At 46.8% G+C, this 17,256-nt stretch overlaps 1 protein-coding gene across 11 annotated transcripts in view; it reads left to right on the top strand.

Moving 5' to 3' along the window:
* Nucleotides 1-17,256, top strand: part of CUX1 (cut like homeobox 1) — a 375,717-nt gene that overhangs the window by 163,443 nt on the left and 195,018 nt on the right. For all 11 annotated transcript variants that reach the window (XM_058569068.1, XM_058569067.1, XM_058569066.1 and 8 more), the window contains exon 3: nt 7,702-7,749. In XM_058569068.1, the coding sequence (XP_058425051.1) occupies nt 7,702-7,749 (48 nt within the window). The remainder of the gene's footprint in view (nt 1-7,701; nt 7,750-17,256) is intronic.

The following is a 17,256-nucleotide window of genomic DNA, read 5'->3' as shown; positions in this document are numbered from 1 at the left end:
GAAGATAGAGATCATTTTATGACTTTGAAGATGCATTGTAATTCACAGCCTTCTTTTATTGATGCATAATGCCTGGGCTGTTCTCCTTCGTCTGCTTGTCCCTCCAAATCTGAACAGCCATGTCCTGGGCGCTACTGTTTTCTAGATACGGAGGGACCTCAGTGACCACCAGCTCTGAATTCATGGTACGAGGTTCTGTGATGCCCGGCCCTGGCATCGCCTTCCAGTGTGGACTGGGAGAAACATCATGGGGTATTGGGAGTCCCAGGCCCCAGAGTGGAACGGAGCCTGCCAGAGACCACCCAAGAGTAGCAGAAAGCCAGAGGTCACACTGTGGTCCAGGGACTCTGCGTTTGGGGACCTCTCCTACTGGTACCTCACAGGTGCAACTGAACACTGCGTGGTGATTTTGTGTTTTTGTTTTTTGCTTTTAAATCAGAGCGATTTTCTCCAACAATCGTCATTACACAGAAAATTCCTCAGTAGCATTTTGCTCTTCAATTTTCTGATCTAAAAGTGAGTTGTGAATCAGTGGTTTGGAGAATAATGAAAATCCCTTTCACATAGAAGCATCTCTCTATAAACATTGCTTAGTATTTGCAATGTACTCAGGGGAGAGAAGGTTGAAATGCACTATTTTGGCTCTGCCAGCAGACATCTGATATTAATAATCTCAAGGACATCACTTTCTACGTGTTAAGATGTTTGCTGCTTTTTGCTCCATAAATGGTACCGGATTGCAGCAAATTTAAAACACTGCTGAAAAACCTGTCCCTGAATTAAGTGTGTAACCGTAAATTATTAAGTTGTTTAACTTTGTGTGAAGTCCCTAATTATCATTGACACCAGTGTGGTTTCCATTGCCCAGGACCTCCCTTTCTTCAGTTTGTGATTGCAGGGAAGGGCGCGGACGCACACGATGACTGGGGAGGGGGCGTCTGCAGTCTGTGGTGCTGTCCAGACAGCAAAGGGCATTCTGCTCTGAAAGGACAGTAAATCCTGTCATGTCCTCACTAACCGACGATGGAGTGGCTTAGGGGTCAGAAGTGAGCATCCTTGGTCCTGTCTCCTTAGTTTAGTGTTAAGCCAGGTAATATTTGCAGGTAGCAGAACTGGATAAGGAATTTCTCAAAATGTCAAAAATAAAATTGGAGTGGGTGATTTTTAACTGGTGACTTGAGTACATGTATGTAAGTTTGTGTGTGTATGGGTGTGAATATTTAGTGCTTTTTTTCTCTTCAGCTGTCTTCAAATATATGTGCGTGTGTGAGTACAAACACACACCTCCACCTTTAATATCTAAAACGTTACTTTAGTAGGTCTATCATGAGACGTGAATATGCCCAAAGAAATGATTTTTAAAGTATAGTGGGTTGGTTATAGCGAGATGAGTTTACTTTGTTGATGATCACGAGGCAAGGTGTGGCTCTTCTGCCCTCCTGGAGTGCTTAATAGAATATAGAAGTACTTTTGTCATCTCCTGTACTTCTCAAAGCTGGTGTATTTGTGAGGCCAGGCTGGCGGGATTTGGGGTCAACCGGGGGCGAGCCTAGTAAGAGGCACTGTTTTGTGGGCTGAACTCCAGGGTGCCTGGGTCTCTCACCTGCACCCGAGGCCTCCCCCCAACAAGCTCTCCCTCCTCGTCTCTTCTCCACGGTGGTCTCAAATGCCTTGGGCCTGCCACCCTTCACATTCCGTGACCCCATTCAACTTCGCCGTTTCCCCTCTGAGTTTGGGCCCATTGTAAGACTTCCGAGTGATACATGTGTGTGCCTGCCCCGTGTTGCTGTCCATGTGGCCCCTGTATGTCATCCCTACACCAACACCTAGCCAACGTGATTGATTTCTTTACAAAATCTCGCTGTGACACAGGCCTTGGAGATCTGGGTTTACATGCTAACTCTTCTGGCTGTGTGACCTTGGACAAATTTTCTTCCCTTTCTGAGCCTCAGGTGTCCACATCTGTAAAATCTAGGTGTCAGTCCCTTACGTTGGCATACTACATGGTAACTATCATTAATTTCTGCCAGAGACGCTAATCCCCAAACCGTGTCTACCATCTTCCCTCTCCTGACTCTCACCGCAGCCTCTTCCCCAGAACTCTGTCACCTCAGCCCCTCCTAGGCCCATTTCCACCCCCGGCTCTACGCGAGATGCGAGATGCGATGTGAGATGCACTCAGGCTACCAGGAAGCCCCTGGCGCTAAAGCTGGTAATTTTCCCCGGCCTCAGGCCTGTGGCAACATTTGATGTAAGTACCTTTTCCTTCTTGAAACTGCCTTCTCTCCTCTCGGCTCTCCCCCGCTTCTCTTGATGCCTGTTCTTTCATCCCTCCCTCTGACTGTCTGAGAGGGCTCCCCAGCCTTGGCCCTCTCTCCCAGGAGAGCCTGGGTTCCTGAAGTAGCCCCGAGCTGCCCAGTATGGTGGCCACCAGCCACATGTGGCTATGGGGTGGGGGGAGGAGGGACTTGACGTGTGGCCCGTCCAAAGTGAGATGTGCTGAAGTGTAAAGTACACACCATATTTCAAAGACATAATCCCCAAAAAAGAATGTAAAATATCTCAATAAGTTTTATATTGATTACATGGGAAATGATAATATTTTTGATGTATTGAGTTAAATGAAATTAATTTCATCTCTTTTTTTTTTTTGCTTTTTTAATGCAGCTACAGAAAATTTTAGGTTGCATGGGTGGTTGGTACTGTATTTTTGTTGGACAGCACGGGCTTGGACTGGGGAGCCCAGCCTTGAGGGTGTGTGTCCAGTGGGCTCTCTCATCGCCCTGCCCTTGACGCGCTGTGAGAGATGGTTTGTTCTTCGTGCATTCGCTCGTGCAGCCGTTCCATGTCTCAGGCGTTCCCCTGCATGCCAGGCTCCGTTCTAGGCGTGGAGGACACAGGGATAAATGCCCCTGCAGGTGCAGCCTTGGATCACATTCGCTCCCTCGGCAGCAGTTCCATGTTGACAGCTCGAGTCGGTCTTTCTGCTGACCGGTCCTTGGGCCACAGAGGGTGCCTGTGCAGCAAGCCAGGGGCCACACCTGCAGCCTTCCTGGGTGTACAGTGTGGGGAGTGGGCTGCTGTGGGTGGGATTGGCCCCTCCAGGAAAAGGAACATCGGACCTGGCGTGGATTGTGACCACTTCGGTAGTCCAACCTTCTGGAGTTTTAGAACCTCTCATGCCTAGGTCTCCTCGGCAAATTATCGCCCAGCCCCACATTGGATGCTAAAGATGGGGGGGCGACTAAAACCCATTCCTGCTTTCAAGCAACCCCAGTCTGGAAGGAAGAGGATGCACTCCTACCTGTGGTCACAGCTGCCTTGACAGAAGCAATAGGAAACGTATCCCATTGCCCTGGGGCCTGGCTGCTTCCAGTTCTGCGAGATCCAGACCCAGGCATGTTGGAAGGCTTAGGCCCTCTCCAGAGCCCAAGGGCCACCAGGTGCTACTTGCTGTCAGATATGGGAGGGCAGTCCAGCAGCTCATCCCCGGGGCTCCCAGACTACCTGCGGGGGGCGGGGGGCAGTGCTCAGCCATAACTCCCTGAAAAGTGAAGGGCCTTCCAGAAGCCCAGGCCTGGGAGGGGCCACAGTTCCTGCTGACAGTTGAACGACAAGTGTCACGTTGAGGTTATCATCCTTGAATTGTTGACATCTTATTTTTAAAAACTAGATTAATACAGATTTGTGGCCTTTTGAGAAGAAGATTTGTTATGTATCTGTGCAAGCCAGGGTTGCACGCCGTGGATGTGTGTCAGTACTGGCTGGCTTCACGGAAGTTTGTTAGCTCTTCTTTACCCACTTGGGTGCGTACCCTAGCACCCCGCTGGTCGGCAAGAGCACTGGACAGTACAGTGACCTTTCATTAATGAATTGCCTTCATCAAGGTCAGCCTTTTCGGAAAACAAAGAGCAAACAAACTCCATCCCTCACCTCGTGTTAGCCGTTTATGACCAAAGTAGTTCCGTGAGATCATCCGCCTTTTGTCCTTGCCCAGGGAGGTGGGGAGGAAGGGGACCGGGCCACCTCACAGAGTCCTGAGGGCTCTTTCTGCCCTCACCTCCCCTCTGCAGAGACTCCAGGCTGTGTCACCCTCGCACACAAGGAACTTCTCATATTTGGACTTTCCAGGTCATTACTGTGGCTGCCAAGGAAGCATGACTGACAGAGAAGCATGGCTGATTCCTCGTGATTAAAACATAGGCTTTGGGGCCAGCCTGGTGGCGCAAGCGGTTAAGTGCGCGCGTTCCACTGCGGCGGCCAGGGTTCGCTGGTTCAGATCCCGGGTGCGCACCCGACGCACCACTTGTCAGGCCATGCTGTGGCAGCGTCCCATATAAAGTGGAGGAAGATGGGCACGGATGTTAGCCCAGGGCCAGTCTTCCTCAGCAAAAAAAGAGGAGGACTGGCAGATGTTAGCACAGGGCTGATCTTCCTCAAAAAAAAAAAAAAAAAAAGTAGGCTTTACCACTGACCCTGCCTGAGATCCAACAGTAATCTTTCTTCCACCATTCTTCGCCCTCTTCGTCCCCTTTTCCCCTCACTTTCTCTTTCGGTGTAGGCTAAGTGAGATAGTTTATTGTTTTCCCATTGCTGCTATATCAAACTACCAAAACTTGGTGCCTTAAAACAACAGAAGTTTATCATCTGAGAGCGCTGGAGGTCAGAAGTCCAAAATGGGTTTTACTGGGCTGGAATTAGGTGTCGGCAGGGCTCTGTTCTGGAAGCTCCAGGGGAGAATGGTTATCTTGCCTTTTCCAGGTTCTCGAGGCCACCTGCGTTCCTTGGCTTGTGGCCCTACATCCTTCTGAGCCCTGCTTCCATCATCACATCTTCTCTGACTCACACCTCCCTCTTCTAAGGACCATTGTGATTACATTGGGCCTGCTCGGATAATCCAGGATCATCTCCCCAACTCAAGATCCCTAAGTTAATCACATCGGCAAAGTCCCTTTTACCATGTAACCTCATGTGGTCACAGATTCCCGGGATCGGGACCTGGACATCTTTGGGGGCATTATGGTGCTTACCACAGAAAGCCTTATTTATTTAAGAAGAGACTAGTAAAGAGTTTGATTATTTTTTGTCGTTGAACTTGGTTTAAGAATATAGAAGATGATCCATTGGAGGAACAAAAGTATTGACTGCTCCAAGGAAATAATGGGATTACCTGTAGGAAAGCAACCTGTAGAAAAATGTACGATTAAAAGGAAAATTATAATACTTCTTGATCAAATACTTTTGCAGGGTTACAGTACAAAATAATGTGGGGTAGTTGTGTTTGGCAAAGAGCTATGTACAGCCCTGTCCAATGGATCACTCTGCAGCGAAGGAGATGCTCTGTTTCTGTGCCGTCCGGTGGGTAGCCAGCAGCCTCGTGTGGTTGCTGAGTACTTGAAATGTGGCTCATGCAACTAAGGAAGTGGATTTTAAAATTTAATTAAGTTACATTTAAATATAAATTGTTACATTTAAATATAAATAGCACAGGCTGGAACAGGGATCCTAAACTGGATTCTGTGGGCAGGCTTTAGGAAGGCGTCAGTGAAGTAATTTGCAGAGTTTTATCCCCTCAGGGAAGGGTCAGTAGCTTTCCTCAGATTCTCAGAAGGCTTCGTGACCCAAAAAAGTTAAGGGCCCAGGTCCAGAGGAAAGCCACAAAGAACACGGGGTCGCACACAGAATGCCTGGAGCCACTCTTCTTGACACTGCAGGAACGGGGCTGCGGTGGTCGCTCCCGGTGAAGGAGCGAGCTGGTGAGTGAGCGAACTGGTGTCAGAGGGTAGGACGTGGGGCCCTTTGATTTAGGGGCTTGGCTAAAGGAACACAGAGGGCTGTCAGTCAGTTACCAAAAGAGCCGGTGCAAACATGCCTGTGTGTCCAGACGGCTGACTAGGGCGGCTCACCTCAGGGGCTGAGCAGGCCCAGAGTTGGGGCTGCTTAGGGAATCACAGCATCTCAGAGGGGGCAGGCCAAGGGGTCATGGTCATCACCCCACCCCTCTGTGAGTTCTCTCTTTATCCACCCTTGTGTGATGCTAGAACATCCCGGTCCCAGAGAATGCTGCCTTCTGTGGCACCCAGATCCATTTAGGGTAACTTGAGCTTTGCTGGAAAGCTTTTCCTTAGATGATAACAGCAATGTTGTTACTCAAAATAATGTGGTTAACATTATTGAGCACTTCCTGTGTGCCACTGGTTACAGGTTTATTCCTTCTCCTACTAGGAAGACATAATTATCCTTAGGCACGTTGGAGCTGGGGAACTGAGCTCAGGAGGTGCTATGGCATCCGTGTTCCTGCAGTTAGTGAGCGGCCGAACGAGGATTTGGAATCAGGGCTGTCCAACTCTCCCCACTGCCTTTGTATTCTGAAACTCCCCCCCAGCTCCTGCTGCTCTGGTTCTGACCCAGGAGCTCTGGAGAGAAGTCCAGACTCTCGTTTGCCCAGTAGCATTCACGTATCTGACGGCGGCTCTTCTTGGCAGTTTGGAGGTGGGACGAGCCGACAGGCGTACTAAGAACTGACCTGTTTGGCCCTCTCCTGTTTTTACCCATAAAAACCCCGCCTACTTCCCAGCTCACATGCTGCTTCCTCTATGAAACTGCTCCTCACCTCCTTAATCTGCATTATCATGCCTCTTATGTTCTGCCCACAGCAAAGGGCTCTTTTCCTGAAATAACGTTGTATCTTCTCCCCGTGTTATTGTTTGATTGGTGTGTGTCCATCTTTACTGGCACGAGTCAGTTTCAGTTGGGCGTGTAGGTCAGCCTTGGAACTTGAAAAAGGTTGCTGCCTAGGCCGTGGCCCAGACTCACTGAATCTGATCTGGCACATAGATCATGCTCAGTGAATACCTTATGTGCCCCATCTCTCAGTAAAGAAGTCACCTTACTTGAGTCCTTTCAAAGTATTTGAAGTACTTTCTCAATTTCTTCGTTTTTTTCCCTGAGATATAATTGACGTGTAACACTGTGTAAGTTTGAGGTGTACAAAGTATTGGTTTGATACATGTGTATACTGCAGTGTGGTTGCTACAATAGCATTAGCTAACACCTTTATCACGTCACCTAATTATTTCTTTTTTGTGTTGAGAACAGTTAAGATCTAGTCTCTTAGCAACTTTGAATTTTATAATACAGTATTGTTGACTATTATCACTATGCTATACATTAGTCATTTGCTTCATTTTAAATAAAATATTCTTGAGGAGATCATATGGACTTTCCTTGGGGATGTCCTGTTGTCATGAAATGGGTACTGGTGGCTTGGGATAAAATTTGCAGTGACTCTTTCAGACATGGATTCAAAACAGGTGTATCTCCCACTAACGGTGCTCAAAAGTAACAGCTGAAATGCAGGATAGTGGCCCAAATCAATTTCAGATACAAACAAGTCAGACCTACATTATAATGTGCTATTTTATTCTAAGCAAATTATCTGAGACTAATAATTCAAAATGAGGTGTATGTAGAAATAAAATCTAGTGGTATTCTAAGTGAGTTCATTTGAACTGTGGAGCACCAGTTAGCATTATGTGTGTCGTACGAATGAAGGAACGGGACGGGAGAGGTGTGTCAGGATGGCTTTGTATAATGAGAATCATCGCTGAAGTCAAAGCTGTGCTTAGGAGGCCTTAACGGATGTTTCCCTTCTCTTTCCTTCCCCACTGGCTGCTTCCTGACCCACCGCTCTTGCTCCAGGATTTGCGCAAGCAGGTAGCACCACTGCTGAAGAGCTTCCAAGGGGAGGTAAGCGTTTATGTTTACTTTATGTCCCGAGCCACTCTTCATAGTTCATCGCACTTTCTTTTTATTCTCATTGAATAAATGCCATTGACAGAAGGTGCTTACCCAGATGGAGCCTTCCCAGCTGCCCCGACCCAACGTCGGTGCAGATTATATGCTTCTCAATGTGGTGTTTCCACTGGGTCTTCGTTAAAGCCCACATGAAGGCAAAGCCATGTTCAGAATGTAAGAAAGTGGTGGATTCAGGGGAGACGCGGCTGGCGCGGTTGCGCTTCTCGCAGTGGCCTGAGCTTGTTCAGACCGCGGCCTTTAGGAGCTCACGATCCTCCTCCAGCTCCCTGGCCCCTGAGCTGGTCTGGGGCTGCTGCCACCATGAGGCCTCCTGTGTGGAAGGATGGAGTGAGGCGGTTGGGTGCTTTCACGTACGGCTACTGGGGGAAGAGAAATTTCGCTTGGTTGAGGCTTAAAACAAAGAACAGGTAGACGCCGTGAGGAATAAGTTTGGGCTCAGTGTAAGGAAAAGTTGTCTAATAGGTCCTTCCAGAGAAGGACTCGGCAAGATGGCAGGCGGGCGGCCAGTCATCTGAGACGCATGCCCTGGCTACTGTTAACGGGAGTAGTGTCCACAAAGATGACGGGTGGGTGAGGGGTGACACTCCAGCTCCTTCCCAGCCCTTTGCACAGAGAATCTAAATTTTGGAAAAGCAGAAAGTTTGTTATTGTTGTGGAGTTACTCACTCCCGGCTCTTAGCTTCTCCCGTTGGAATGATGGAAGTCATAATAATACTGAGAAGAGGCAGCAAGGCTTTAAAATCTCTGTAAAGCACCCATATTGGTGGGATCTTAGGAATTTTATGTTCTTGCAACTACCCAGTTCACAGCACAGGGAAGGGGCAGGATTCGGGGAAGTGAGGTGGCAAGTTCAGGAGTGATGGGAGGTGGCAGGCTGAGTGGGGTCCCCTCTTGGCCACATTGCTGAGGAGGCTGGAATCCTGGGCCCAGAGCTCCAGAGCAAGAGGTCGAGGCTACGGTTTGGCACATTCTTCAGCATGCAGGTGACAGCAGAGGATGAGGGAAGGAAGGAGGTGAATCAGGGAGATGGCAGCAGGGGCGAGAGGAGGCGCCAGGGCAGTGAGGGACCATGCCAGAAGATGAAGGCAGCGGGGGCCACTGGTGATGGCTGAAGGTTGTAGACCGTGCAGCCGGGCTCTTCTCTCTGCTCATAATGTCCTGCGAGGACGCCCCTGTCCTTAGCTCCGTCAGGCACAGGAGGGTATCAGGGGCCCGGCTCTTGGAAGGACTTGAATTGCCCTTTCCCCAGAGTTACATCTCATTCTGTGAGTCAGACCGGCACCTTACACCTCCCCACGCTCCGTCTGATCTCTTCTTCAACCTGTTCAGCAGCTTTTGTGGGGCCCACTGGCTTCGGATTTCCCTAGCTGAATTAGCTCACTGCGCTTTTCTTCTTGTTTGCTTGTTTCTCCTTCTTTTTGAAGAATTTCAAATCTACGTAAAAGGAGAAACTCCGTATAACAAGTACCTGAGCCTCACCTTACCCGGCCTCTCCACTTGGTAACATTTTGCCACATTTGCTCCCCACCCGCCTTTTGCTGAACATTGGAAAGTAAGTCTCGGGTAGTGCACACCACACACTTCAACACCTGCATGTGTCTCCTAAAATGAAGGACGTTCCCAACATTTCCACAGTAACCCAAAGTATCACACCTGGGAAGATAACACTAATCCATGTTAGGTGATATGCAGTCAAAATCAAATCCCCCCAGTCACCCCCAACACGTCTTTTATAGCTGTCCTGCCCCCAACTGGGGCCTCATTGGGTGCATACATTGCATTTGGGGAGATATATATATAGATATTTGTCTTTATATTATGGAACACTCTCTCCATCCCCTCTCACTTTTGTTATTGTTTTTTATTACGTTGAGTTTTGTGGGTTTTTTTAAGAATCTAAGCCAGTTATCTTATAGACATTCTGGACGGGTACTGGGTTTGGTTCTGGATTTATTAAATTTGAAGTACCTGAGAGACATCTAGGCTTCCAATTTTCCCATTTTTTTAAAGGCTATTTGAAAAGTAAATATTTTTATAGCACCATTAATTAATATTTGCCAAGTCTCTGCTAATTGCTATATTTACATTAAATAATTTGTGCTTTCTAGTAAGCCAGTTTGAGTAGAAGAGACTAAATCCTCCTTGTTTCTGATTTTGAACTTTCATGGCAGAGGGCAACCGCAGATGGGGACCTCGCTGCCAGGGTCGGTTTTCTGATGAGAAAGGCCAGAAGGCGGCATGTCTTGGTGTTTAGATGGGGCAGGATCCATTCAGCTGCTTTTTCTAAAAAGCCGCCTTCTGTATCAAAGGCTTTTTCTTGGACCCTTCATTAGTGTCTGTGGAATGCGATTTTATTTCTCGGGTATATTCTTTGAGCTCATCCCAAGGTATCTGAGTCCCCCTTGGAAAAATGTACGGTGTCAGTGAAAACATGTTCTTTGCCTCAGAATCTGTATAGATTGCGTCCCTATTTGAGATCCCCAAAAGAAAAAACAAAACAAAACTAAGTTTTCAGACAACAAGAAATTCACAGAGGACTTTAGAGTTCCTGCAGGAATGTTATATGTGATGTTATAATGTCATGGGAAACGTTAACCTGGCCAGAGTACCACTTACCCCCCCATAGTGGTTCTCGGTGTCAATCCAGATGCCTTCCTTCCTGTGGTTTGTGAGACCCGCACGATTCCATGACTGCTTACCTTTCTAGACTCCTCTCACTGCTTGCGCCCCCTCACTGACACGCAGCCATTCTGAATGTGCCAGGCCCTTGTGCCTTGGGCATCCTCGCCAGCCTCCAGCCCTTCGCACAGGCTGGCCTGCTTCCTGAAACTCTCCTTCCTCCTTCCACCTTACCTGGTCACTTCAGCTTGGGTGTCACTTCCTCAAGGAAGGTCTCTAAACACCAAATGATAGGCCAGGTCCCCTCTACGATGTGCTTTCATTGCACCCCATGCTACTGGTGACAGCATTTGTCATTGTGCCTGAGAACCACCTGTCACTTTGTCTCTCTTCCCCATTAGTCCGTAAGTATGTGAAGGCAACCGCTGTCTTGTCCTGTTGGCCATCACATTCCCAGCACCCAACGCAGTAGCTGGAACTGAAAAGTATTGGGCTCTCAAAAATGGTCACTGAAGAGATGCTTGAGCAGTGGGGTTCCTCTGGAGGCGATTTTTAAAACATTTTTGCCCCTATCCTTTCTTTAGGTTGTGTTGCTGTTAATAAGGTGAAAGGGACCCCAGAAGATAGGCTCAGGAAATACTTTTAGAAGAAACTAGTAAATAATTGTATTTGTTGTCTTTGGTAGAAAAATTTGAAATGCTATAATGGTAATGATTACTCATAATTATTATAGCAAAGTCATCAAATTTAACTCACTCTGAAATCAGATTTATTTCTTTATTGCTATACCTAAGTCTGTGTGTTTCACAAGCCCAACCAACTGATTAGTAGAGGGAAGGGGAATAACCTAAACAGTCAATCCAATTTAAGGCTTATTTTAGTCCAGTAATTTAGACAATCCCTTCAGGAAAGTGACACCCACACTCTCTAAGTCTTTCAAATTGTCGCCCCCCCACCCCCACCCCCGCTTCTCTCTCTGAGAGGGGTCTTGGTGTAGAAGGTCGAGGGGGTAAGGCCTTGGCTTAGGCCATACCCCTCCTTGCTGTAGGGGAGCTGGTGCTTAAACCAACGGTCCTCAGGAAGGAAAATCCTCTTAAGAAATAACTTAGGTGCTTATGTTAGAGGGAAAATAAAAGACTGAAAATCCATGAGCTAAGCATCCAGCTTAAAAAGTTATAAAAGTACAACAGAATAAGCTCAAAGAAAATAGGAAGGAGGAAATAATAAGTATAATTAATAATAATAATGAAAAGTATAAGCATGAAAATGAATGAAAAAAACAAAAGACCCAGGAGAGAAACAGCCCAAAAGTTGGTTCTTTGAAAAGACTACTATAATAGACAAACCACCTTCCTAATCAAGAAAAAAAAGATTAGAAATGGAAACGAGGATAACTTTGTAGCTGCAGCAGAGATTAAAAAGATAATAAGGGAATATTGTAATCAATATTATGCCAGTAAATTTTAAAACCTAGACAAGATGGACAAATTTCTAGATTACTATAACATACCAAAGCTGATTAGAGAAGAAGTAGAAACCCTGAATAGCCTTATAACTATTGCAGAACTATTCCCGCAAGGTCTAGACAGTTTTATGGGAGAGTTTTATCAATCATTCATGAAACAGATAGTTCTAATCTTTTGCAAATTCCTTCAGAAAATAGAAAAAGAGAGAACACTTCCTAACTCGTATACTAGTCCCTAGTATAACCTTGATACCAAAACCAGACAAGAACAGTACAAGAAAGGAAAATTAAAATTCAGTCTTATTTATGAATAGATATGTAGAAGTCCTTAAAAAGGTATTAGTAAATTGAATCCATCAAGATTCATGTACCCAAGAATGCTCTTTGCTTTAACATCAGAAAAATTTATTAATTCAAATTAATATCATTAACAGATTAAAGAGGAAAAAATTATCTCAATGGTTATAGGAAGAGAATTTGATAAAATTCAACATTCATTCATGGTAAAAACTACCAGGAAACTAGGAATAGAGGAGAACTTCTTTTTTTGTGTGTGAGGACGATCAGCCCTGAGCTAACACCTACGCCAATCCTCCTCTTTTTCCTGAGGAAGACTGGCCCTGGGCTAACATCCGTGCCCATCTTCCTCCACTTTATATGGGACGCCGCCACAGCATGGCCTGACAAGCAGTGCATCGGTGTGCACCTGGAATCTGAACCCGGGCCGCCAGCAGCGGAGCGCGCACACTTAACCACTACGCCACGGGGCCGGCCCCTAGAGGGGAACTTCTTTAACCTGGGAAAAGATATTTCTCCAAAACCTACATCAATCATCATACTCTGTGATGTTAAAAACATTCCTTTTAAAATCAGGAACCAAACAAGAATGCCTACTGTTGCTACTTTTATTTAACACTGCAAGGCTTAGCTAGCGTGGAAGACAAGAAGAAGAAATAAAGTATAAGTCTTAGAACAGAAGAAATGAAACTGTCATTTTTCAAGTGAGCCTCAATTATGTAACAAGGTTGCTAGGTACAGAATCAATTTACAGAAGTAGTTACATACCTCTACATCAACAGCCAACTGGAAAAGGATACCATTGGAGATAGCAACCAAAAATAGAGGATACCTAGAAAAATATAACAATGCGTAGGAACTCTTTCTGCATAAAAACATAACATTTATATTGAAGGATACTAAAGAAGATTTAAATGGAAAGAGAGAAGGTATTCAAGGATAGGAATTCCCACTATTATTAAAGATACCAATTCCACTCAAATTGATTATAGAGTGAGTAATTGTAGTTCCAGTCAAAATTCCGACAGGATTTTTTATGAAACTTGAAAAGCTGATTCCAGAATTTATTTGCAAGAGCTAATGTCAATAAAGGTGAAGATAATAGTAAATAAGAAGAAAATGGAGGATTTGCCCTATCAGATTATTAGCTACGGTAATTGACACAGGGATAGAGACATACACCAATGGAACAGAATAAAGAAATCAGGAACTGACCGTGCATATATAGAAGCTAGATATACTGCAAAGATAGCATTGCACATCAGTGAGGAAAGGGTGAACTTTTTAATAAATGGTCCTCTGCAAATTGGTTGTCCTTATGGAATTAAATGAAATTGAATCCCTAACTCACACCATATACAAATGCAAATTACACATAAAGACTTAAGGCAAAACTTTAAACCTTTTAGAAGAAAATATAGAATATGATGACTTAGGGTTGCTTAGGATCTCTTAAACATGAAACCATAAAGGAAGAAAGGGTTACATTCAACTACATTAAAATTTAAAAGTGAAAGCTCCCCCGCCCCACCATGGAAAGAAAGTGAAAAGATAAGCCCCGGGCACTGCTAGCTCAGTTCTCCCTTTGTGTGAACTAGAAAAAGGCTCCACCTTTCTCAAGACGCTTTACATTCTCTGTTGGAAACTTGTCATAAAGATTCAGACCCACCTGAATCCTTTTCATAACAAAGATCAAATGCCTCTGATGTGAATGGTGCCCCCTAGGGCCATACTGTCGGGTATCCTCGGCCACAAGTCACAAACCAAGAGGAGGTAGTTGCCACACACATACTTGACAAAGGATTTGTATTCAGAAAATATAAAAAAACTTTTACCTGATAATAAGAAAAAGACAAATATCCCAGTAGGAAAATGGGCAAAAACCATGAATGGCATTCTCAGAAGAGAAAATCAGAATGGTCAATAAATATATGAAAAGATGTTCAACCTCATAATCATGGAAATGCAAATTAAAATAATTTAAATGCAACTTATTCATATCTATCAAGTTGGCCAAAAGTCAGAAGTAAGGATAGGAGTGTAAATTGGAGTAATCTTTTCGAAAACCCGTCTGGCCTCAGATACCAAAGCTGAGGAAGCACAGACCCGGCACGGCAGTTCCTCTCCTGTGAGTGCCCTAAAGAACCTGCACATGGCCCGGAAGCCGGTTCAGGAGTGTGTGAAAGTGACCCAGGGGCCCATCAGCAGGAGGAAGAGTAGGCGGAGAGGGGTGTGTTCATATGGTGGAACACAGCAGAGCAAGGGAAAGGGAATGAAGTTCAGACATGTGCAACACTGCGCCAATGTTGTGTGGGGATACAGACATAATAAAACCATAAAGAAAAGGATAAAGAGGAAATTCGGAGTAGAGGTTATCATAGGTAGGTGCAAAAGAGGATTCAAAAGCCGTGGGAATTTTGTTGTTTATACTTTATATATTCTTTTGTAAGTATCAACTGTTTCTTTCAAAAAGAAGTACTTGTGCCTACAAGGCAATCAGCACACTGCTATTTTTGCGCGTCAGAAGCTGAAGTGTATCTTCTCCCTTCTCCTTGCATTTCATCTACCATAAATTTTAATCTCCAGATGAATGGATGCTTCCGGCGAGGCCATGCACTTGGGAAGGCTAGGGGGAAGCACACCTGTGATAATGTTCAAAATGGCATCTGTGGGACCCTTAGCGCGTCTGAGCACGGTGTAGGTGCCTCTCCAGCGTGTGCTGGCCCCGTCTTCACGGTACTGGAAGGCGAGGTACTGCTGCTTTGCCCCTCCTCCAGACTGTATCCGTCTACTCCGTTGGCTTTCACTGTGGGAGGAAGTGCCCCTTCCTCAAACACCACTCCCTCCACGTGGGGTCTGGGGCCCACCTTCTCTGGCTTTCTCAGGAACCACAGTCCTGCAGTCATCCCCTCTCCTGTGTCTTCAGTCTCTGCTAGTCTTGGGATTGTTGTCCTCAGCGTTCCTACAAGCGAGACACAGAGAGACAGAAAGAGAGAGAGCCCTCTCGGCTGAGCTTCTCCACGGAAGCTGTCTCCCTCCTGAGTGTGTACCCATTATTCTTCAACCTCCCACAGGCTGGTGGCCGCCCTTTGACTCTCTTATCCTCAGCTCTCTCACCTCGGTGACATTCAGCCCACCTGACAACTCCTCTCTGGATAGATTCTCTTTTCTTGACTTCCGTGATATTGTGCCCTCTGGGTTTTCCCTTTGAGTCTCCTTGGGCAGTTTCTGCTTTTCATTCAGACCTCTGAATAATGGCATTCTTTGCTGTATAATCTCTCAGTCTGTATATGCGGAAAACTCAGATTTTTCTCTCTTGGGTTCCAGGCTTATAGGAGACAGCCTGTTTGCTATTATCTCTCAGGTAGTAAACCAGAAAGAACTCTTAACCCACAACCACCTGCCCTTCTCCAGCTTCCACACCTGCTGAGATTTCCTCCTCTCCTTCCTTCCTTTCTCAGGAATAGGTCCCCAGTCCACCTAGCCACCTCAGCAGGAAATCTGGGATCTAGGACGGCCTCCTCTCTCTTCTCTATGCCCCCGTTCCTCCATCCAACCTCCACAGTGTACTCAGATCTGCCTGATTCTTTCCATCCCTACCACCCACACCCTTGTCCAAAGCCACTGTGTGTCACTGAGGCCATTGCAGGGGTTCCCTCACGGGTCTCTGTTCCAGCTTGTACCCACTCCACGGACCCTATCTTTCCTGCAAGCATCAGCTGGAATCAAGTCAATTCCTTGAGTACAGCCTTCCGGTGGCTCCCCAGTGCCCTGGAGGCAAATGCAGAACTCTGACATCAGCCTGCAGGGTACCCTGGCGTGGCTGTGGCCCACCTCCCAGCCCCACCCTGTCCCCCCGAGCCCCCTGTCCGTGTCCGGCCCTTTCCAGCTCATCCCTTAGGGCTCAACTCAGATGTCACGCCCTCAAAGAGGTCTCCTCCTACTGTCAGTCCAAACCAAGGTGTCGTGCTGTTTCTTCTGTGGCATCTTGTCCTCTTGTTCAGAGTGCTTTTCTCATTGCGTCTGTGACTGTGCCACATCCACCACTCTCTCTAGACTTTCTCTGTAAGTATCGGCCTCCCCTATGTACCCAGTCCCTGGCCCTGGGGAGCATGCAGTGGGTGTCAATGGATGGGTTGGGGGAAGCAGCATTCTCATTTTGTAGATGAGGACACTAAGCCCAGAGAGAGTAAGTAAACTACCCAAAGTCACACAGGTGATGGTGACAGGACTGGGGCTGTCTGGCACCCCAGCCGTGTTCTCCGAGGCCGGGGCACTCTGACACTGCTTGGGGAGTGGGGAGGCGACACCTCTGCCCCTCCGTCATCAGTCAGCCCGCTGGTCTTTGATAAGGACAAGTGATGTTCATCCGTGTATAGCGCTTTGCACATGCACCTTAGGCCCCCTTCCCCTTCTGACCAGTCCCTCCTGTGTGGATTCTGGTGACCCAGGCCTTGTCCCACATGTATGTAACTATCCATGACTGTGTGCAGACCCTGCTACAACCTGACCTGTGCCCCTTGGAAGAGTGGGGCCCAGGTTAACTGCAGACCGTGACTTCATCCCAGTTCACCTGCTGACACAGCCCACCTGAGAGACTAGATCTAGATAGTCATCAGAAACTTCCCTTTGTACTGAGTGGAGGTCCACTGTACACATAACACACCGGCAGTCTTCAGAGCCGCGGTCGGGCCGTGTGGAGCCCCATGCTGCCTCTGGTGCTAGGTTTTACTCTCTGGATTCCATTCGCTTCCTTGTTCAGTAAAACCCTCTTGAGAGCCAGCTGTGTACAGCTCTGGGCCAATAGGAGCCAAGGATCTAGCTGTGGATACAGGCGATAAGGCCCCTGCTACCCTGAAGCCTGTGTTCCAGTGGAGGGAAACAGAAAATAAACATAAGAAGTGATGTGAAATGGTGACAGGTGCTATGAGGGAGGGGAGGGGGGAGATGGAGTGGAGCAGAGGAGCAGGTGGCTCCTTCAGAGACAGGTGTCATGGAGGCCTCTCCCAGGGGGGGACTTTGAGATAACACCTGAGTGATGAGAAGAACCAACCAAG

Source organism: Diceros bicornis, chromosome 26, assembly GCF_020826845.1.
Source record: "Diceros bicornis minor isolate mBicDic1 chromosome 26, mDicBic1.mat.cur, whole genome shotgun sequence".
Taxonomy (NCBI): Eukaryota; Metazoa; Chordata; class Mammalia; order Perissodactyla; family Rhinocerotidae; genus Diceros; species Diceros bicornis.
This window is presented reverse-complemented; position numbering and strand designations above follow the sequence as displayed.